At 34.0% G+C, this 23,741-nt stretch overlaps 3 protein-coding genes across 13 annotated transcripts; 2 read left to right on the top strand and 1 right to left on the bottom strand.

Annotated features, from left to right (window-relative positions):
* The first annotated feature begins 46 nt into the window (after positions 1-46).
* LOC100184497 (sorting nexin-33) lies at positions 47-9,292 on the top strand. 9 transcript variants are annotated; one of them, XM_002124755.5, is made up of 21 exons: positions 48-203; positions 287-373; positions 662-736; positions 847-894; positions 1,110-1,178; positions 1,470-1,535; positions 1,711-1,752; positions 1,849-1,881; positions 2,550-2,651; positions 3,193-3,314; positions 3,731-3,821; positions 4,199-4,324; positions 4,542-4,659; positions 5,058-5,191; positions 5,512-5,615; positions 5,843-5,946; positions 6,098-6,175; positions 6,571-6,737; positions 7,186-7,300; positions 7,779-7,870; positions 8,214-8,509. In XM_002124755.5, the coding sequence occupies exons 1-21, from the start codon at positions 195-197 to the stop codon at positions 8,262-8,264; spliced, it is 1,833 nt and encodes a 610-aa protein (XP_002124791.1). In that variant the 5' UTR covers positions 48-194; the 3' UTR covers positions 8,265-8,509. The 9 variants fall into 9 exon arrangements, 8 of the variants coding, with proteins under 8 accessions (XP_018669023.1, XP_002124791.1, XP_026690342.1 ...); XM_018813478.2 differs by lacking the exon at positions 847-894 and having other exon boundaries at positions 47-203; XM_026834541.1 differs by lacking the exon at positions 1,470-1,535.
* A 612-nt stretch (positions 9,293-9,904) lies between these two features.
* LOC100175916 (glutamate receptor ionotropic, kainate 2) lies at positions 9,905-21,548 on the top strand. Of its 3 annotated transcripts, XM_026833998.1 has the most exons (22): positions 9,905-9,998; positions 12,888-13,151; positions 13,271-13,416; positions 13,532-13,709; positions 13,851-14,038; positions 14,306-14,359; positions 14,556-14,702; positions 15,002-15,058; positions 15,112-15,270; positions 15,655-15,759; positions 16,136-16,294; positions 16,675-16,749; positions 17,140-17,256; positions 17,562-17,785; positions 17,909-18,061; positions 18,815-18,998; positions 19,279-19,381; positions 19,669-19,785; positions 19,950-20,062; positions 20,230-20,376; positions 20,524-20,724; positions 20,900-21,474. In XM_026833998.1, the coding sequence occupies exons 1-22, from the start codon at positions 9,920-9,922 to the stop codon at positions 21,416-21,418; spliced, it is 3,489 nt and encodes a 1,162-aa protein (XP_026689799.1). In that variant the 5' UTR covers positions 9,905-9,919; the 3' UTR covers positions 21,419-21,474. The 3 variants fall into 3 exon arrangements, with proteins under 3 accessions (XP_026689799.1, XP_018668636.2, XP_009862403.2); XM_018813091.2 differs by lacking the exon at positions 9,905-9,998 and having other exon boundaries at positions 12,782-13,151; positions 20,900-21,548; XM_009864101.3 differs by lacking the exon at positions 9,905-9,998 and having other exon boundaries at positions 12,782-13,151; positions 13,532-13,658.
* LOC100182135 (dual specificity protein phosphatase 14-like) lies at positions 21,427-23,122 on the bottom strand. The gene is made up of 3 exons (XM_002125451.4): positions 22,873-23,122; positions 22,162-22,334; positions 21,427-21,853 (listed from the first exon to the last, which is right to left on the bottom strand). Exons 1-3 carry the CDS (start codon positions 23,023-23,025, stop codon positions 21,640-21,642), a joined length of 540 nt encoding a protein of 179 aa, XP_002125487.1. The 5' UTR covers positions 23,026-23,122; the 3' UTR covers positions 21,427-21,639.
* Between the last annotated feature and the right edge of the window lie 619 nt (positions 23,123-23,741).

Raw genomic sequence — 23,741 nt, 5'->3', positions numbered from 1 at the left:
CTGAGTGTTTGAGTGTAAACAATTGGTCTTGCGTGACGGAATATGATTTTATTTAGATGACTTTTAAACAGATTTTGCATGGTGTTAGCTCTTCTCTTTCTGCTTAAAATTTGGAGTTACAAAGATTTTACAAAGGTGAGAGAAACCAATACCATCAAGTGCTAACACAGACCAACAGAACTTTTGTCTTTGACATGGACGTTGTAAGTACAATTTGTCAATTATTTTTAACAACAATATTGTAACTATTGTAGTGTAATAAACACCAAACAATTTCTAATTCCAGGTAGTTACTTTGTATGAGTTCGAGGGAGATGTAAATAATGGAGAACTATGTTTTGGACCAGGAGAACGAATTACTGTCACAAATAAGGTACCACAGCTTTCTAATAACCATTGTGCATACAATCCTATTTTTTCATTGTTTTCTATGCATAAGCAGCAGTAAAAAAATGTCATTTTTCCTATTTTCAATGTATATATACAATATTGTTCTTGTGCTGTTATTTTCACACTTTCTCAATACATCAATTCAATAAAGCTATATTGTAATGTATACAATCACTGAATCTGTGTGTGTATAAAGAAAATCTACTGCATTGCATATATAAACCACAGCCCTTTAAACATTCTTTATGTGTGATTTAACTGTCATTGATAGGATGTGGGTGAAGGGTGGTGGGAAGGCCAAAAAGATGACGGGACTTCAGGATTGTTTCCAGAGACTTATGTCGAGGTAAACATTGTATAGCTTTTTTCAAAACAGTAATCACAACATAAAATATATATATATTTAAAAAAAAAGATTTTCAATTTGTATGACATTTTATGCAATTCAAATTTTAGCCGGCCAACAGCAATGAAGCTACAAATAGTTACTATCCCCCTGAACAAGTAAGTAAGATCACATAGCTACATTCTACATTACACCTTATGATTGATAGCCCATCTTCCTAAATCCTAATACTGAATTAATGGTAGATAAATTGACATAATTTGAGCAGGTACTTAACACAGAGTACTACAGTACTTCCATGCCTACAATGCAGTCGTGCGTCATACCACTACTTAAATACCCTATTTCCTATTTATCATCGCTAACATTTTAGGCACCACATTCTGACCCCACTTTAGACCCATCCGATCCATTTGGGTTACCACCACCTGCTCCATCTGAGGTAAAACACTAAGATTTTGTTTTGTATCAAATGCATTTATGCTTGTGCAAGTGTCACTATTTAATTTGTGTTCCTTAAAACAAATATGCCATAAATTATGTAATTGGACAAGACTTGAGATGGTTTAATATTGGCTTATATATTTTGTAACTAAAATTATTATTAACATTTTTATATACCTGTGTTGTATTTGTTTACCTTGATTGCTACTTTTTACATTGTTTTTTTTCTGTTTTCCTGTTTTAAACCTTTCTTTTTATGTTTTTATTATTCTGGTTGTATTCTGTAAAGCTTTCTGACATGGATGATTTTTTTGGTCTTGGATTTGCGCCACAGCCTTCCAGCGGTGGCAACAAGGTAAAAGAAGTTTTGCAGCTTTTCCATTTTGCTGAATTCATCATTCTACCAATTAGTTTCAAATTTGAAATAAGAATTAAAAAATGTTGTGCATAAAATTATTGTTGTAATTTCACTCTTATACAATCAGATTTGTGTTTGATTCACTTCTAATTTGTTGTTTTGTATTTGGAAGCTTTCTGATGATGTTACAAGCCCCTTTACTGCAGATGAAGAGGTATTGAGCATGCTTGCACAGTGTTGCATTTTTATAATTGATATTCGGTAACCTGGGCTTGTGTTGGATTAATTTTATCTTGTATCTTCCTTTAAGGACATATTGGGCCTTGGTGATCCTATAGTAAAGGTAACAGAGGTGTTGGTGTAATTGTATTTTTTATCTCATGTAGTATTGTGGTGGTTCATTGGTGTTTTCAGTCTTTCCAAGTGCATTTCTTTGTTTTTATGAGGCTGTTGTAAACATTAGCATGGCTGGCTTGTGGTGAATGCCAGGTGCTGTACTGGTTTAGTGTTTCCTAATGTGGGTGTGCTTAAAGCTTTTGTCATAGGTCCGCATTATCAACCGCTTGAGCAGAAAAATCACTGGCAACACTGCTTGGTGTACATGGTAACACTGTTGTTGCTTTGTCAGTACATGTCTTAGAATAAAAGACATATTACATCTTTATATACAAGAGACCAAATGCATGTTGTTTGTTTATGTCAAACTAATCAATACTTATTCCACTGTTGATAAAACTAGATCACAAGGTCTTCAAGTATTCAAAGAAATAATTAGTTTCCTACATTACTCTCTCTCATCAATAATATTGATCTTTGTCCAGATGGTAGAACAGTCAGCGGACTTCAATTAATGAAACTCTTTGCAAAGGAACTTTAATGACAATCCCAAAGCATTCCATATTGCGAAATGCTCTATAGAGTTTGGTGGTTTATTTTGTTTTAGTCCCTCCTGTTGATACTATGTTAACATTCCTAATTCCTGTTTGTTATTCATTATACCGATTTGCATAGAGCTGGGAAGAGCCACAAGTTGCGGTAGAAGCTTCTGCTCCAGTCGAACAAAGCACAAACAATGATTGGGCCGATGATTGGACCAACCAAGCACCACAGCAAGTAAGATTGACATTTCCTAGAAGGATATCAATTTATTCCAGTCAATACCCATTAACGCAGCATTCTCTATACATTTAATGTACCTTCTTTTACCATCGCACAAAACACCTTTTTAACCATCATATAAAACACACAATCTAAATTCTCACAAGAAAGAAATAAACTGTAATATACTGGTGCTAGGCGTTTTACAATTTAATTAAAGTTTATAGCTGCGCTCCCTTACCTTATATTTATATTTAATAGTTTTTTTTCTTGTATATTAGAAATATGGTAAGCCGATGGACAGGTTTTAGGATTTTTTGGAAGTTTTTTTGATTAAAACATGGTAGAAAATGTTTCTTGCTTAAATATTCCAACTTTTACAAATGATTGTAGGATTTATTGTCTTTATTAAATGAATTTGTCGTAAGTGTTGCTTGCTATATAAGTATTTGGATAGCCAATATGTATCTTATTTACCACAGAATACTACATGATGCTTTCCACTGTCCTGATTAATTCATAAATTTGCTCTTAATATACCTGTATGTTTTTACAGCAGCAACAAAATGTGTCACCCACCCACTCACAGAGGTCGCAGGGATCTATTGTTAATTCAGCGGGGTTAGGCTCCCCTGTTAAAAGAACTGACAGGAAAACAACTGTCAAACTTGGAAATTTGTAAGTAACTTAAGTTTTTATTATTCAAAACAAAACTTAACAATGAAACCACAAATGCAGGTTCTTAGTTTTTTATTGTAATTGTATGGGACCATGCGATATATTTAAATATGCCAATTCTGGCCTAAATCTCAGAGCCTATGTCAGGTTTTACCACACAGCAGATTCCATCTATTCTTGAATAATATACTTGGGCTATTCTGTTTAATCTGTTTATTAAATAGAAAGGAGACATACATTGTCATTACTGCATTGGAAATCATAGAAAACATATGTTTTATTTTCTTTTAAAACAAAATGCAACTTTAGAAGTACACATGCTGGTATTAATAAACTAAAACACATCATTAACTTCCCTGTAGTAATATTACACCCATGCTTGTTGCTTGTTTATTATTCTTTGTATGACTTCACAGCATATCCTCCCTTACAAAGACAGCGGTTGAGTCATTTGTTTTGGGCGAAACCAACCTGGAAGTTCCTGCATCTTCGATGGTACAAGTTATTGTAAGTAATGTTTTAACACCTTTCATGTTATCTTTACTTTTTTCACTTACTCAATATCTCTTGTATGCATCTGAGTGTCTGTTACCCCTTACCAATAAAAAACTATGCTTTTATATAGGTTACAATTAGAATTTTGAACATTTTACATTGTCAGCAGTGCCGTGGTTCATTTTGTTTAATTAGTTACAATTTGCAGAGATTTCGCAGTCTGCTGTTTATGACTGCTGAACCTTGATACACAGTACATACGTTCATCTATATAGATGCCTGTGTGTAATCTAATTCAAACAGTAAAGGGACTAAATAAACATAAACTGTGAATAAATATTAATTATCAATTTTTCACACAACATATAAAATATTCCAATGTGTTCTAGTCTGGATTAGATGGACCAATGTGGGAAAATAATCCCCACCCATTCACATGCACAGTCACCAACCCAGTGAAGGAAAGCAAGTTTTCCGGCTTAAAAAGTTTTATAGCTTACACCATAACACCATCAGTAAGTAACTGTTATATTTTGTTGGAATTTGATGTTTAATCTACTGTTAGGCTATTGTGAGAGACATAATGATTTATGTAACTTTATTAAGTCTTTTTGGTTAAAAAGTAAAACAAAAATATGCAAAACATGAAAACAGATTGCTAAATTCACATAAATAGTAATTTTATCATACTTTTATGTTATAAATTAAATTTGACCTAAATATATTCACCAGCACACAGACGTTGCAGTGCTACGTAGATTCAAACACTTTGATTGGCTTTATGAGCAACTAGTTAGAAAGTATGGAGTGTCTATATCAGTTCCACAACTGCCGGACAAGCAAATAACAGGTGGGCAGTTTGTTACTTGATTAACGCACTCAAAAATGCAACACAATGTGTATTTTCATGACTTTTAGGAATGGGCACTGCCTCTAGGATTCTTTTTTCGTTGTCTCTGATTAACAAATGCCATTTGTTTATATATATTTTAATGAAGAGCAATAGTTTGAGTTTTAAAATGTAGATATTTTTGTACTTCTTAAGAAATGAACATTGCCACTTTGTTTTCAAATAAAAAAAAAAGTTTTTTAAAAGATACAATCTTTGACCAACTGACAATAAAGAAATCATTTTCTAAAAAATACGTGCCATTATTTATCACAGTTCAAAAAAATGTTAAGCAAAATGGTAAATGGGCAATCATTCTTTAGCTGTCAACTTAAAACTAAACTTATCCACAATTACAGGGAGATATGAAGATGATTTTATTGAAGGAAGAAGGGTCCAGCTGCAAACATGGTTGTGTAGGATCGCACTTCATCCTGTCATATCTTGTTCAGATGTGTTCGGTCACTTTGTAACATCCAAAGATGATGAAAAAGTGATTTGAATTTTTCTGTTTATTATACCAACAGTTTTGCTTACTACTCAGGAATGATATTTCATGTTCATATTTCGAAACTTGGTTAAATAAGTTTAGTCAAGACATGATATCTATCAATGGCAGATTTGGGTCAATTGTCTTGATCATAATGCATATTTGGTTGCCCACGGGGGAAGCGACAGGCTTTAACATCTGGTGAGGCATGTGGGCCAAATCTGGCATATAACATAGTTTCCCTGACATGTCACGCCATATGACTTCCCAGTTATATAATGGACTTGTGCTTTTTATGAATATAAAATAACCTTTGTTCTTAGGCATGGAAGCAAGGCAAACGTAAAGCTGAGAAAGATGAAGCAGTTGGTGGAGGATTCTTCCAAGCCATCAATACTCCCGATCAAAAGATGGATTTCACAATCGCGTGAGTGATGTCATCAGTTATATATAACATTCCTGCCACAGTGGAACCAAAATGCTGTACACTGATGAGTGTTACTTATGTAACACTTTGTCCCTTTGTGCCCACCCATTTTGTGATTTTGTGATGAGATTTTGTGTTTGTGACTCATTTTGTGATGGGGTCATATCAGCTTGACATAGTGCATAGGGTTTAGAGTATCATCCAATATCAACCTTCTCCATTTACAGAGAACAGACATTGGACACACACAGTAAATTCACCCGTGGTATGGATGAAGCTTGCAAACAACTTATTATAGTTGGGCAAGACCAAGCTAAGAAGTTTCCCCAGGGTATATCATGCTGTCTGCCTTTAATTAGGTCATTGTGTTGACTGTTTTGTGGCTATATTACTCATTTTATAAATAGTATCCTAAATTCTTAAAAATGTTTTAAACTAGATATCGAATTACCATTTAAACTGTGTTTTAACATACTTGTCAGTGTACAAGAAAGACACCCAAAGACTTGGTCAACTTTTCTCAACACTTGGTGAATGCTTCGAGCTTGACAACAGGCCAGGTGCACTTTGCCATCTAATATTTTCCTTATCATATATTATTCTATATTATTTTAACAATTTTATTGTTTACATGCAAATTTCTGTTCGATAGTTACATGTGAATATTTAATATTTTTATTTGCCAGTATTTCCATTTTTAATATTTAGTATATCATTTTAAACCTAACCACTTCAAATAGTTGATTACAGAACCATAGGTAGTTCATGCTAGTTTAACATAAACCAGTACAACAGTAGTAGTATAATATTTGTATATACAAATCTATAATCTGTAAATACACCCATATACAAAATTCTACCCCTATTTATCTGACAACTAGTATTGGAAAAAATAAATAAATAACTTCACAATATCATGTGTAATGTAATTAATAAAACATTGTCTAACTTTCAGTGTCTGCCCCACTGACCGAGGCAATTAAACATACGGGTCAAGTATATGAAGCTGTTGGTGAATTATATGGTAATCAACCTACGTATGATTGGAATCCATTACTTGAGGGATTGAATGAATATCACGGAGTGTTGGCCACATTTCCTGCCATACTTGGAAACCAAAGGGTTTGTTGCAGCACTAAATTTGTTTTAATGTACATGGGTGAGGTCATGCAGCATGACATGCAATGAGACCTGGGACCTGAGATGTGTGGTTGCACTTGCACTGATTGTGTCTTTTTTCAGTTTTCTAAACATTTTTAAAAACAAGATTTCCTAACTTTTTTTACTTTATTTGGTATTTTTTTATTTTCCCCAATATTTGATGGATGTTTTTCACACTATTAGCATAGTAGGAATGATACAAACTGACAAATATAGAACCTCTTCGCTTTGATCTTTCCATTTCTACTACAAATCAGATGGCTATAGAAACTGCATGATTTTTTTTTGTTTTCATAAAACAGTCTAATTTCAATAAAATGTCTAATTTAATATAAAATATGTTGCGGGTATTTCCTGAAAAACTTTCAAGCAAAAACTTCATTCACAAGCAAGTTACTTTTACCTACAGAATGCATTGGATAAATTAAAAGAAGTCCGGAGGTTGCAACTTGAGAACAAAGTGACGGTTGATGAGATGGAAGATGTTGCTACGAGGACTGAGAAGATCAGTTACGCTGTAGAAGGTGATATTATCTTCGCTCTCGCAGTTACTGTTCTTTTAAAGTAGACACAATTTAAATTTACAATATCATTGTGAAAATTTAAAGGAATTAATTCTTAACCCCCACTATATAATTCAATGGTTGGAACGCTCACTACTTATTTAAGGATATTGGGTTTGAGGTTTGATACTGGCTTCCAGTGAGGCATTTTTCTACTTTTGCAAAACACCTAACACTCATTGTCCAAACTAAGTGGTCACTAACAAGTCCAAATTGTCTCACAGTCTCAATATAAGCTTTAACCCGGTATTTGGTACTTTCTGATTAAGCTATACAAAAAAGATTTGTTTTGTGTCTCGGTATATTACAAATGTAAAGTTTCAGATTTGTGACTTTTTGTTTACCAATTTTTTTATGATGTCAGTATTTGTTGTAAACTTGTAACATTGCCAAATAAAAAAGGTAAAATGTTCATATTTATATTAATACTTGTCCACAGCTGAGGTGAACCACTTCCAGCACTACAGAGTTGGGGATTTTGTCGGGTATATGAAGGATTTTGTGCAGCAGCAAATATCATTTCACCAAGAGGTAGACCGTAGCTATCTGAAAATATTTTACACGCAATATCTTGTGCTGACTTACCAAGCAAAGTTAATATGATGGAAACAGTGAAAACTGTGGCGCAGCTACAAAAAATGGGGGTTTACAGGGTGTTTATTCCCCCCAAAAAATATAGATAAGACCTCCCTTTAATTCCTGAAGTTAATCTAACCAAATTGTGTATGCGAATATGTTCTGAATGTTAATGTGAAGCTTAAAAAAAACTTGTTTAGGCAGAGTTTCGATTCCTAACCCATATGGCTTCATCTCTGAGTATAAAAATACTTGTTGCAACAAATGTTCTAAAAACACTTTATAACTTTTTGTTTAGATTGTCAAAAAGCTTCAAGACACAGCTGTGTTATACGAAGAGTTAATGTAGTAATTCACATGACCTTTACATGGCCTACATGCCTGCCATTGCAAATTAGACTATCCTGCATCACCGCAAAGCAGTCTATGACATCTAACACCGTGTTTTAAACCTTGTTTGATTCTCTACTTTGTAGAACATTCATTATAATGTCATAATGCAGTGCAAAGCTTTTAAATTTTTCTTCCATTAAAGTAACAAACAATTTTTAATTTTTTCATTGAACATTTGATTACAGTGTTACTTAATGTAAAATAGAATCCTTAATTTTTCTTCCATTAAAGTAACAAACAATTTTTAATTTTTTCATTGAAATTTTGATTACAGTGTTACTTAATGTAAAATAGAATCCTTCCTATCACATATTGTAAGTTTGTGATTTCTTCAAATGCTTTGATGCCATTATTCATGAGAATGCAATTTTGCTGTTCAAAACCAAAAAAAACGAACATCTGATTTTTTTGTTTGTTGTTTTTGTCCCGTACTTCATTGAATAACTTTCTAAATGACCTAATGTTATGCATTTGATCACATGCTACGTCCCCCATTTTTGTCAAGTTCCGGTTTGCAGCTTTGTTTTTATATGAGATTTTAACTGTTAACAAAGTGATTGACGTCCATTCAATTTGAAATGATGCCTCAGTCGACTATCTTTGCGCAGTCTTCTTTATTTCATTGCATGCTCAACACTGCAGATCTAGGTCATATGTCACCACAAACGTAAAGTCCCTGATTCGATTTCAAATCCGAATTTCCAAATTACGTCATTTTTATTTCTAGTGACTTTCTCATCTGATTCTTTCAAAACTTAGTCATCTGATTCTTTCAAAATACTGACCAATCGATTTTAAATACCTTTTTTCTCACCTCTGCAGCCAGTCTTTAAATCTGTAATGAGTGACCGCAGTTTTATAAATGAATGCGAGCTACTAACTCAAAATTATTTTGCTTGCCCACATATAAGCTTATGACGTGCAATATACATATTATATAACGCTTGTTGAACTATCTAATTAAAATATATCGATCTTTGGACACGTCTGTGTTGTTTTTTCCGGCTTTAGTGCGTGGACTGCCAGGTAAAACGTTTTCCAATTTGACAGTTTTGGAATCAAAAAATAATTAGCCAATATCCGCTTTTAGGTTAAAATTGATGGCAAGGAAAACCGCCAAAATTTTGCGATGAATCAATTTTTCGACAGCGGGCAGCGGTTAACCTTTGACCGCAGAAGTCCAAGTAGATACCCTGGCATTATCAGTGTCCCGATCAATTAATTGCGACTTTCACTATTCAATGTTCCGCTCATTAAACAGAACAGAAGCGCCGCTTGCACTTGCAGCCACAATCTCCGCTATCGGATTTCGATTAGTGGGATCTCTTGCTTTGCGATCGATCACCCCATGAACTCAAGTTATAATAAAGTAAAAGTATCGAATCGTGGTCCCGCACATTTTGCGTCGGGAAGAGAGGGATAGGTGTGGAAATGAAGTAGCTAACTTTTTGTATATTCTGACGGCGCAATTTATCTTTTTTGGTTGCAAAAGTTAAGACAAAAACGAGCACAAATCGGCGTTTCAAATTTTAGATAATAAAAGAAAAAAAAATTGATTGCTATACATTATAACCGACAGAAATTACTTATTGCAGTAATTTTAAACCGAAGATGCAGATTATTAATTTTATAGTGTTCGTATATCTGATACCACTGACGGAATTTCCAACCACCGACTGCATCCGAGTAGGTAAGTTGACTTCGTTTATTTTTATTTATTTGTTGTGTTTGTTACATAATATTATATAGAAGGGTGGGGGAAGATGGGACACCTTTTCATTTTATTTTGTTGCCCCGTCTGGTAGTAAACAAAGAATATTCAAAGAATTATTAAACCGTTATCCTCACGACTTCCACAGACTGTTGTTAAAACACGACCTTGGATATTATGTGCTAAATGTGTCCCATCCTCCCCAACAGTAGACCTACTATACAGTAAAGCTTGCCAAGATTTTAGTTTTTTAAAGTATCGCAACTGAATAGTTTCTGTCAATTTTTGACGTACTATACCTAATTTCAACAGCAAAATTTATACTATAAACAAACCTTATGAATATCATGTTTTTGTATGGCGCCATCCCGATCACGCTGTTCTAACCTTTGTTTTAAAAACTTACCAAGATGCCTATATATGATTCAAAAATAGAATATCGTTGGGTGGGCGAAACTGTGACATCTAAGCTCATACTCTCCTATATTTTAATACATTTAATATTTAATAAAACTAATCGGCTTTGGCGCGCTTTACAGTGGTAAAAATACTTTCGAATAATCGTACGGCAGGGTGGGGGAAGATGGGACATCTTTTAACTTCATTTCCTTGTTCCTTTTAGTAGTAAACAAAGAACATTCAAGGAATTGTAAAACTATATATCGTCACGACTCCTATAGAACGTTGGTAACGGTTTAAAACACAATCAGGACATTTAGATATTAAGTGCTTAAGGTGTCCCATCTTCCCCACCCTACTATATATAACATTTTTATTTGCTTATTATTAAATGAAGGCCGTAAAAAGAAATCGCCCCACATTTTTTTAGTGTCCCACTGTATACCCCGTCCCAAAGAACATTTGTATTTTTAATTTACTTTTCCCTACTATAGTTATTGTGCCTCAAATCAAGATTTATAAATTGTAATCTCGACATAAAACGTTTGTATTCAAATGTAAAAGTAAGGATCACTTCATTTAAAATGAATAAATTCATGCAGTGAAATGTATAAATAAATTCCGCCGCCGTAGCACAGTGGTTAGTAAGCCTGCCTCCATAATCATATAGGTCATGGTAGGGCTTGTCGATGTTAAGCATTGTGGGCGTATTGTGCCGTATAGGACAAGCAACGGGAATCGCTGTATTTCATGCTAGTGGTTACTCATGGGTTGTCTAAATTATAAGCCATATATAGAGGAAAAAAACAAACTCACAAAGTTAGATATTCGTCATAACTTGTGAGCGGGCGCGAGGTGTATGATACAAAACACCGGTGTTATATAAAGACTGTCGTTTTCCGGCCGCGCAATTGAATAATGCAAGTTACATTTTTCATTAAGTCATTGCATTTAAATTAAGCCATATTTGTATTTCGTCGAGTGTTTGTTACTGACTAAGCAGCATATGGCCTTTGCATTTCCAATCTTGGAACGTTAAAGTATAAGAATCATAGGTGACATATATTCAATATAGCGTGCTGTAATGACGCACGAAACGTCCCGGTCAAACGGTGCCGCTCCTACCCCACCTTCCATCATTATTATCACGAATTATTTCGCACTTTTATGTAACTGCATTTATTAAGGGACCCGTCGTCCAATGACGTTTAGAATTCGCCTGAAAATTATTTGAAATATCGACGCCCAGCGAGTGTTATATCATTCAGTCACGGTGTCGGTTTAGCGTCTCTAGAGCTTTCCAGCGTCTGCTTTGCTGCTTTAAACGTAACAAAGCGTGTATAAGCAGATTAAGCGACTCAAAATTTAATTTGCGTTTCTTTGAATTCGAAGCAAAAAATCATTTTAGTCTTTTTTCTTCGACTATGTTTAAAGTATTTTCTTAATTTTGCTGCCGACGCCCTTTTATGGAGTAAGAGAAAAGCGGTTAATTTTTAATGCGCTTACGGCGACCGCAGAATGATATTTTTAACGCGGTCGACGTTAATAAAAACTGGACGATTTGATTGCAGTCAAAATTTATTAATCTTACTATATCAAGATAATAATAAAACCAAAGACCAAACAACCGAGGAAGAATCGGCAAAAAAATGAATCAATACCTCGCTCGGCTTAATTTGTCCGATTAAGTAGCGGTGCAGTAGGAGAGTTGTACTTTAATCGGACTTGCTTTAATAATTGATCAGCTCAAGCTGGATGGAAGACTGCCAAGGCTGGATCGGTATAGTCACAGTAGTCAACTTTGGAAAAAGGCGACGAGCTGTCGGTCTTTTTCGGGAAATTCGACCGTTCTGATTTATTCATTGTTAGCCAAGCAGATTTCGTTGACCGGCAATCCCCTTTAAATCGATCGTTACCTTGTCCCTTTAATAGTGGTTGTGGAATAGGATTCTCAGACCTTAGCGTGATGTCTAATTCATAATCCTTGCGCCCGACAGCAATTTAAAGAGGAAAAATTCGATTTATTTCGAGGTGTGGCTCAGCATGTTCGATTATGTTAACTGCGGCCTGTAATAATAACAGCACGCACGTTGCTAATGAATTTGTAAACTAGTTCTATTTATAGATCACTGTCATATTTATAAATTATTGCGGTCAAGTATATGACACAAATCTAAAACACCTTCAAGTTGTCAGTTTATTGAGTATAGGTTGGGGTGAGATGGGATATGTTTTCATTTTCTTTTTTCTGCCCATTTGGTAGCAAACAAATAATATTTTATTTTATAAACGTAGCCCCGCGTCTCTTGAAGAACGTTGTTAATTGTTAAAAAGTAGATTAGAAAATATAATTTCGCCGTCATCCTTAATATTGCATTATGTCGACGTTTCGCCGTATAGTTAGGTCACTGATAAGCAAATTCACTATTATACATTATCACATAGCTAATTTCCTGCATACAATTTTAGGAGGAATTTTTCGCAAGAACATCGCAACCGATCCAGTGGACGATCACCAACTTTACGAATTCCAGGAGTTGACCAATCCAGCTTCAGTTTCAACATCATCAGATACTCCCAATGTTTACGACTACCGGCTCCGAATGGCCCTGGAGTTTGCCGTTGCTTCTGTGAATAAAAGAACGGCGGAAATGTCCTTTAATAAGAGCTTTACGTACAACATTTTAACCTTTACAGACGGCGTTGGAAAAGCCTATCAAATAGCAAGGCAAGGTAATTTGGCAAGGTTTTAAATTTTTACCATCAGCTCAAACCCGAAATACATATTTGAAAACGAAGTATAAGCTATCGCTCGGCTGTTGTGATTAATAAGCTTGATGTAAACTTTCCAGTTTGCGCACAACTTTCTCTTGGGGTTGCCGCCATCTTTACTTCATCTGAATCTGAGTTTCTGCGCTCCGCATGCAATGAGAAGAAAATGCCAAACTTTTACATCGGGAGCGAAAACTTCGAAAATTTTCAAAACAACGTATCCGGGGTAGGGAGGTGCCTTGTTTTAATTGTATTTTTAAAATGTAAATCGTGCTTGTTTTTTTCCTATCGCTTTCTGCGTTTATCAGTTTTCGTTAGTTTTTTTATCCCGCTTTTTTCAGAGTGTAAATACGCAACAATACACTTTCAAAATGGCGCCAGGATCCGAGGTTTGGAGCCGGCCCGCTGCCGATATTGCAATACATTTCCAATGGACCAAAGTCGCCGTGTTGTATTGTCACTCTTCAGGTAGGCCACTAAAATATACATCGTTCCTGATCGCCATGCATTTGCACTCCGGTGAGTAATCACCCGGAACCTTTTTAATAAGCTTTAAAAACTTAATCAGCAAAAAGCAAAGTTTTTCTTGTATCTTAATCATTCTTGGTGTTGCGCCACATCGATTTTTTAGCCATTTTCTCTTTGTTGGTGTACATAAAGGTGTTGGACGAGTTCAGGCGGTACAAGACTTGCTCGTTCGTGTTCATGGTGTGGACCTGTCTGTATTTGGCGTGAGGGGCGATCTTGGTCACCTCCGAGACACGATACATCATATCAAAGAACGAAGAATACACAAACTGATTATCGACTGCAGCGTTCACGATCTTTTATTGATTGTAATGAAACGGGTACCGTAAGCATTTCACGTTAATACGCCAATTGATATGCTCGTTCGCACTAGAATACTAGAATATTTGGAATTTCGGGTTGCGAATTCAAATGGCAATAACACAAATTTCACTAATGGTTTGTATTACTGGATAACGATTGCGGATAAAATAACAACAAAAAAATCAGTTGTTAGATTCTTCTCTTAAAACAACACATTCTTTTAAAACAACACATTGTTTTAAAACAATACATGGGTGGATATTAAAAACAAACTTTCTCCACAGATGATGGAGACTGGAATAATGAACAACGATCATCATCTCGTGTTGCTTGGAATGGTGAGACAGATACTTTTATATTCAAAAAAATCCAACCTGACAGAACCATTTTCATTGCATTTATTTTACATTTTTGTTTACCCTGGCCTAAACTGCATTTTTGGATTGTTTAAAATGACAGGCTGCTGTTATATATTTTAATTGTTTATAATATCTTCCTATCCTAATGTATATTTAAATAAAACGTTTAAAATAGGATTCACATCTAATGTTAAGAAATCACCCATACATGTTTGGAAGATGCAACATTACAACTTTCACAATCGCCAGACAGGAATCTATGGTAGAACTGGAGAAAGAATGGGAAGATTTTGTGAAAACTCGTCTTGTAAATGATAAACCAGTAAGCTTTTAATTTGTCATCATAGAATTATTAATCTCACATTACAAACTTGTGATTCGCAAGGTTCATGATGGGCATGGCTCCCTGTTTAAAGGATCCTTAAAAATCATAGTTTATAGATATTTATGTCTAATATTTTACTCACCGCATTGTACAAACATGATCACAGGTCTGCCATTGAAAAAACAAATGACAAAAATTTGATGTCAAAATATAAACTGATAGGTTAACATGAATAATACAATAAGACTTTGCCACGCTTTGCAATCCACTTCTTCTATTAAAATTTTCCCCACCAGGCATCCATGTTCTCAGACCAACAGATTAGTTCTGGGATACCTTCAACTGAGATGACGGTAAGCATGAAATATTAAACACAACCACAGTTATGTTATACAATACTTTGCAGACAGGTGTTGCTTTGATGTATGATGCGGTGCAACTCTATGCAAGGTCGCTATCAAATATGATTGCAGCAGACAGGTTTAGTTTCTATCATCGAAGTATTCCATGCACCACACAAACTACTTGGATGTCGGGTCCTGCTCTGCTGGAAAACATAAAATCGGTATGATTGTTCAAATTTTGATATATTTAAACTTAGAAACATAGGAATGGGACATCTTTTCGTTCTATTTTTTTTTAATTTGGTAGTAAACAAAGAACATTCAAGAAATTATAAAACTATATCCTCACGACCAAACACCGATGATATTTGTTTAAAACAGGATCAGGATATTTGGATATTAGGTGCTAAAGTTGTTCCATCTTACCCCACAGTACTATATATTGAAAATGAAATATATAACTATTTTTAATAGCTAATTTTGTTTTCTATTGAGACCCAAAAATAAATAAAATAAAAAAGTGCTTTCCTCATCTGCTTTGGTAAAATATCTTTTAAGAAAACATATAAAGCAAACTAATTTTATAGAAAACATACATTTTTTAGACAAAAATAACGGGACTGACTGGCCCGCTGTTATTTGACAGTGATGGAAGACGTACCAATCTTACATTAGATGTTCTATCGATAACCTATAATGGTCTGGAAAAAGTGAGTTTTATTTTATTTAATTACCCCACGCCAAGCATAAATTTTAAGGGAACCAACGAGTTTTATTTTGAGCGCATAATTCCCCAGGGAAAACCATGCACAGGTCATGGAAGGCATAAGTGGCCACTCCTGTCAAATTTTAATAATAAAAGAGGGAAATTTGGTGAATAATATTAAAATATTAAATTTGCTATGAGTTGAATTGGCAGACAACTAAATTCTGTTAAGCTTTTCAATTTTCTGTGGTCAATTGCTTATTTAATATATTAAGACTAAAAAAACATGAACTGACTTTTTATACATTCTGTTACACCGGTATTTAAAAAAAAAAAATATATATATACTAATTAATCTTATTTGTAAATATTATTAAAAGATTGGACAATGGAAGTACGCTGCTGATGAAAGAAGTTATTACGGCATACGACCAAATGTGACAAAGAGATTAACCATGTTTGGCCACCAACAGACACCAAATAACCCACCCTACAATAACTCACTTAGAAATACAACTTTAATTGTCACAACTATACGGGTTTGTAGTTCTATTCTATATGAGCGTAATGTCGTGTCAATTGCTACTGCGAGCACGCTGGGGGACATGAAATTTGGTCCAAAGTTTGCCTATTTTTCATACCCTGTTCCATTGGTGCCAAGTTCAGTACTTTTTGTGTGCATATTTACATGGTGCTATATAACACATTTGAAACAAATTAAAACCAAATTGGCAAAAAGTACATTTTATTAAAATTAAAAGAAAGAAGCAATGTGTTAAAGACTAACGTCTTTTTGAATTTAAAACTTCTTTAAAAATTCATTTTAATCCAGACAAGTCGGACTTATAAATTAGATTATTGATATTATCCTCAGTTTAATCCAAGGCGAGTGCCTTTAAACTACTTCCTATGTTTTTAGGAGCACCCCTATGTTTTTAAAGAATCTAACAACAAGGATAGTCCGTACCAAGGCTACTGTATTGATCTGTTAAATGTAAGTGCTGAAACGTGTAATCAAATTCATGACTCCTGATTATGCATGCTCTGGCACTTAAGTCAACCCAATTGAACTTACATTAAGATGATGTTTGGTCCAGCGGCGAACAAATTCAATTTTTCTAAACAGAATACACAATCAATTTGTATAGTCATATACAATGATGTAATGATTTATGGTATATCACCACTTACATATCATTTTAATAAATTTTGCTCTTTCAAATTATTTTTTTGAAAGACCAATTTTATTATTTTTAGTGTGGGAACCTAAAATATTGAACTCAAAATGAAAATATGTTTATTACTATAACTTAAAAATATTACTTATATTTATTACTTACAATTTAAAAGTTGCCGTAGATAAATTACCAAGCATTTGTTTTAGCTGTTATCTGAAGATCTGAAATTTTCATACAAGCTTGTTGAAGTGGCTGATAATAATTATGGAAACGAATTGGAGGATGGAACATGGGATGGAATGATAGGGGAAGTCATGCATGGGGTAACTTATTGTTAGCATTGTCAGATATAGAGATTTATTTAAAAACTTGATATTCCATCAAATTTTGTACAACATACATAACATAACTATTGTCTCTTTGGTTACAGCATTTCATCGCAAATAAAATACATAAATGAGAAGTAACAATAAAATAACTGTTTTTATGACAGACTTAAAGATAAAATAAATTACATATAAAAAACAAACTAGTAAACATATTACATATTTTAGACATGGACATTTTTGTCTTGAACAATAAACTGCTTACTTTGTTTAAGTTTAACTATTTTATTGTTTTGTTTTAGCATGCGGATATGGCAGTTGCTCCATTAACCATCAACTATGTAAGAGAGAAAGTGGTTCGCTTTACAAAGCCATACATGAGCCTTGGAGTGAGCATTCTGTTTAGAAAACCAATACCAGGGAATCCAAGCGTCTTTGGATTCCTCAACCCACTATCTCTGTTTATATGGGTTCTAATAATCATCGCATACCTACTTGTAGCATTTGTAATGTTCTTCATAGCAAGGTAAATGTTTTGCTCAATTAGTGACTTTTATCAGCTCAGACTTTTACTATAGTTTGCTGTTAACTACTTAAGCCAAATTTTCAAATTAAATAAAACAATAAAATTGTATCCATTTTATTAAAGGTTAAGTCCTTGTGAATGGCACACTGCATATTCCTGCCAAGCCAAGTCAAACACATTGGTGAATAGTTTCAGCTTCCTCAACAGTATGTGGTTTGGGTTTGGAGCGTTGATGCAGCAAGGGACTGAAGTTAGTCCGAGATCCATATCTACAAGGTAGGATATAAAATGTTTGATTAGGTAAAGAAGTAGGTAAATAAATAAATGAATGTACCTTAGTTATCCTGCGTTATAGGGCAACAAGGTTAATATAACATGAATGTTTTGTTTTATGCACCACTTGATGTTTCTGTTAAGAAAACTGTAGGTCAACAACACAAGGATTAGTTTCTTCTCATTTTCGATCTCAATTTGATATAGTGTTGCAATTGGTTTAACAAGATTTGCCTTTAACCTTTAAGCCCTTCTTAAATATTGATATATCATCAATGTGCAGGGATTTGCCACTTGCAAAATCAATGAGGACACTGATATGGAATAAAAGCCTGGAAAAAAATAAAATATTGTAGTATTAGAAAAGATGGTTATAGCTTTTTCTTATATTCCTTTTGGAAAAAATGTGACAAGTTTTCTGGATTACTTTTACTGAAAGCAATTTCAAAGGAGTATGCAAATACATTTAATTCACTTATGAATAAAACTTATTTATCCTTCCATAGCAAAGCAATGATAGTCGTTATAACATTGCTGCTCTATTTGAAATACTATTTAAGGCATTTTTTATATATATTTGTGACAATTCATACAATTCATTAGTTACCACTGGGTGACATTATCTGGTTTATTGTATTGTTCGGTTTCCAAAAGCATTAAATAAATTATTTCTTCACAGTATATATTCCTAAACGAAAGCTTATGAAATTTCAGAAATCATTGCGCAGATGATAGATTTAAACTTTACAATTCCAGGTTATTAGCTGGAGTATGGTGGTTCTTTACTCTGATCATTATATCATCATACACAGCCAACCTTGCTGCTTTTCTTACTGTTACACGGATGGTGAACGATATTTCATCCGCTGATGATCTCGCCTCACAGACGAAGATAAAGTATGGGATGATGAGAGAAGGATCAACGAGGAGCTTTTTTGAAGTGGGTTACCAAATGGCGTAATATCTATGTCTTCTTTGTAATATTTTAGTCAAATGCAGTAATTAACTTTCACAATACTTATGATTGAACAGTTATTTTTCTGATATCATTTAATTTTCATACCCAAAGTTAAAAAATCAAGGGAAACTTTTCTAAGGTATATATCATCAAATAGGGAAATATTTCTGTATAAATTTAATACCTCATTTTATCCCAATTTCAATTTTCTTGATTGTCACGCTATTTTCTGATATCTGTTTTACTATTCTTTAATTTTCAGAATTCAAAAATCAGGACTTACAAGAAGATGTGGAATTATTTGATTCAAAATGAGGAAAATTTTGTGTTTAACAATGAAGAAGGGATGGCCAGAGTTCTTGCTGGTAAGTCGAGCTACAACTAAAACCTGATACAAGAGACCTTAGGAGTTATGTTAAACTGTTAACCTATAATTTTTACTAAAAAAATGCTTTTTTGCCTAATGAACTGTTTCCACATCAATTTAAGCTTGACTATTCTTTTTTTATTTATTTCTATTTCCACTGATTTTAATCTTCAATTCCTCAACTTCCTTTTTTGTCATCTTTGATGGCCCTTAATTATTGAGATTCTATGAAATTATATAAAAGTACTTGTTTTGCTATGAATTTCTTATCTAAATTATACAAAGGTGATTATGCTTATCTAATGGAGTCAACAACGCTGCAATACTTGACTGCTCAAAATTGCAACTTAACACAAATTGGTGGATTGTTGGATACAATCGGATATGGAATTGCAACCATGGGTACGAACAATATTAATCCATTTAACAATCCATATGCTAATACCTTTATGAGGTTGAAAATAAATCAACCAGAAGTATACTGATCTAATAAACTGTGTATTTTTTTACAACATTTTACTTTTTTGGTATATGATGTTTCTGAATAAAAATAAATTACCTTTTAGAATCATCATTAAGAGACAAATTAAGTGTCTCGATTCTTAAGCTACAGGAGAATGGAATGTTGGATGAGTTGAAGTTGAAATGGTGGAACCACAAAGCTGTTAATTGCCCATCGGTAAAAATTCAAATATTAAGTCCTGTAACTACTTTGTAGCTACATTACTTTAATGTGGCAAGTTCAAATCTGACAATTCAAAGCTATGGCAGCTATAAATAGAGAACATGCAGTACTTTTGCAGGGCAGTAGTCTACTCTAACCACATTCCTATCCCACTTTGTTAGGAAGGCGGAACATCAAATACAGAATCATTGGATGTGACAAATTTGGGCGGTGCCTTCATATTTCTTGCAATTGGAGCAACGGTTGCTATAACAACAGCAATAGCAGAATTTGCAGCACACTCCCTAATGAATGCAAAAATTAAAAAGGTATGAACAGTATTCTTGCTTTTGGTCCATTACGCAACCATGATTTTGCATTTGTCTTCAATCTATCTGTTGTGCATGTAATATTATCAGATGCTTTGACTAGTTTTAAATGTGGGATAAAAAACAGACTCCATTTTTTTCATTTAGACCAAATGGAAAACAGAAGTAGGACTTGGTCTCTCTGCAGTTTGCACATGCAGCAAGAAGATACCAAGATCTTCGTTCTTCCATGATCTAAGTGATGATGAAGATGAGAAGAAACAACCAGACTTGCAATTGAAAGAAATATATTGTTCATGTGTACACTGCTGCAGACTTATGAAAGTAGAACAACATAAGTGTGACCAGGTTGCTATAGAAGAAATACTGTTACTGTTACAAATGATTATATTCATTTGCTTTAGTGCCTGCATTTCTAAAGAAAACTTGTTTAAAAAAGTTTCACAAAACCTTATTAATATCTTCCAATTGGCAACTTAATGCAGTTAGAAATACAAAATGATTGCGGTTGTAAATTTTTCAGGTGAAATGTCCTCATTTCACATCAAGTGTGCTAAATGGGCCATACACTCATCGCTTCTCAGATATGATTGAAACTGTTCTGAATGATGAAGAAATTACTCCACTCAAACAAAGTCATTCTGCTACAACCAAGATGAACATTGCATCATTTACTGCCTCACGTGATCTAGAAAGCATGATACACTCTCCATCAACACCAAGTGGTCAGCAGTGCAATCATTTAACTGCTGAGTCTTCGGATTTTCAAAGCAGCTCAATGTCTCTGCCTGGTGCTTCACCTGTGACCACATGTCAGAACATGAAGCAAAATGAAAGCACTGATCATTGCTGTCATATGAGTAACACAGCAGATATATGTGTCTCTGAAAACAAAAGTAGAAGCCCAGAGACATATGAAATAAGAAGGTGGCTTTTTGCGAACCACCGTGGCAGACACAGCTATATGATGGGGAAACCACAACCTCCGGAATCTGCTGGGGCAAGTAACATTTCCATTAACCGCAGAAATGAAGTTGTTTGAAAAAGTTATTGTTTCTGACCAATTTATTAAGAATAAAGCGCAGTATATTACAAAAACTGTATCTATATTGTTTGTGCAGATCAAAAGCTAAGAAAGCATATAAATGTAAAATAGTGATATTTAAAAAAAACACTGTAAAGTGAAGAACTACAGCCCACAGTATAAAGTAAAAGCTCACAACTTAAAAAGCAATGTAACTTGATTAAAAATTTTAAAGATGCTTAGCGTCGACTTCTCCCAAAAAATGGAACCATATTTCTTGTTTCTGCCACATAGACATCAGGTATAAGGCCAATGGAAGACTGAACCATTTTGACCGAGTTGCGGCCATAAATTTTTTTCTCGTATTCAACCAATTGTTTCCAAAAGCCAGCATTTGGTCGAATGAAAGGCCTGCGACTCTTGACATGTGTGTGAGCATCTCTTAAGGACATTCTCGAATAAAAAAACAAGAAAAAAATGTGAAAATAATTAAATCACCTGTTTTATGTATATAAAACCACAATTTTCATTTTCAACAATCTTAATATAGGCCTGAAATTGATTAAACTGAATTGCCTTTAGTAAAATTAAATTTTTGTATTTAGTATTTTACATGTGTTTAACTATTCTGATATTAAACCTGCAAAAAAAATACTTTTTGACACATAAATATGTTGGACAGTTCAAAAAACTATTGTTCAATTCAAATTTTCCTCAATTTCAATACCTGGGCATGCATGTTTAGGTATTTAACATCTTACCTGTGGTACTTCATTAAGTAAACAATGCATAAAGTAGCAGACCTTGACACACCAGCTACACAATGAACCAGGCATCGGGTACCATTTTGACAGTTCTTGTGCAATAGATCTGCAACTTTATCAAAGTAGGGTGACAGTTGAGCGGTAGGCACATCATTTACTGGAACTCTAACCTGAAAATATCAAATGACTAGCAAACAAATACTTATATATATCAATATCTATATCACTATATGTAATAGTTATGTGCGCGAAAAACTGGTTGACTGAGAAAAAGGATTTATCTGATTACTGTCAACTTCATCCCATGGTATAATTTAATTATTCTATGAATTATTTTCTATACCAGTCGTTCTTAACCCCTGTTCTAGATCAGTGACCAGTGTCGTCCGTAGTTGGAACAACGTAAAAATGTATGATAACAAAATGATTGCAATCAATTGTTTAATTCCTGATTAAATTAAAGTTTCCATCCTGTACTTTTGATTCACATGTTTTTGTCAAAATTACATTTTGGGTTGATTTTGATTTTTGAAGGCCCACCGATCCTTGGAAATTTTACTGGTCCGTATGCGAAACAACAAAAATGGTATGGCATTGCATGTTAAATGAAAGTCAATTATTTATCATAGCGTGAGGCAATATGGCATTTGAGACTTGTTACACTGGGCTATATAATGTAGTGGAAGTGAAACTGCAACACATACTTACAATGTCAATTTTTCCATTCCAAGATTGGTTACCCAAATCAATCGTAGCGTTAACGATAAGCCCGATTCGTTTATTAAGAACTGATTCCTTGTTCTGAAGAGCTGCTACTCCGCAAAGGTATAGTGTTGGAGTGATTTCGTGAATACTATTCATATTAACGTTCACAATACATCATGAAATCATTGAAATTAAATAGGACCGTATAATCCTGAAATTATCGCTTTTAAAGGTTAAATTATAATTAAATCGGTTTTCTATGTTTCTTCTATAAGTTTTATATTCGTTACAAACAACAATTTTATGTAAGCAGAACACAGCAACGAACGAAACCCACGGAACTACATTCCGAAGGTCGTTGTTGACATGTTTTTTTTCCGGCGATCACAAAGCACAACATTGTATCCTATTCCGCAGCTATTTTCCTATACTAGAAGCATAAATACTGATAGTAGCATAGTTAAATGAAGAAGTATTTTTATACTATGATAGTAGATACTGTTGTACTGTTGGTAGCTCAGAAAACAAGAGTCGTTCATCACCTTTTATATTCCATAAATCCCTTAAAAAACAAAAGAGCAAAGTTTTAATAAGTGAGCACGTATTAATATAATTAGCATAAAATTAATTATTAACCTTTTACTACAACGATCGACCATGCTCGATCAAAGACAAACCAGAGGAAACTGTTGGGGGTGAAGTATAGGTTCATCGTGGCACCTATCTCAACAGTTATTCTTGTTGGGGTTCCTGGTAGAACTCAGCTCAACATTATAAAACAGAAATCACTTAATAATAACGTCCGGCGCCGTGGCGTAGTGGTTAGCGCGTGCCTGTAACCATTAGGTAATTGGTCCAAGCTCGTCGCTGTT

The sequence above is a fragment of the Ciona intestinalis genome, chromosome 1 (assembly GCF_000224145.3).
Source record: "Ciona intestinalis chromosome 1, KH, whole genome shotgun sequence".
NCBI classification, from domain to species: Eukaryota; Metazoa; Chordata; class Ascidiacea; order Phlebobranchia; family Cionidae; genus Ciona; species Ciona intestinalis.
The sequence above is the reverse complement of the archived record's forward strand: the minus strand, read 5'-3'. Positions and strand labels throughout refer to the sequence as shown.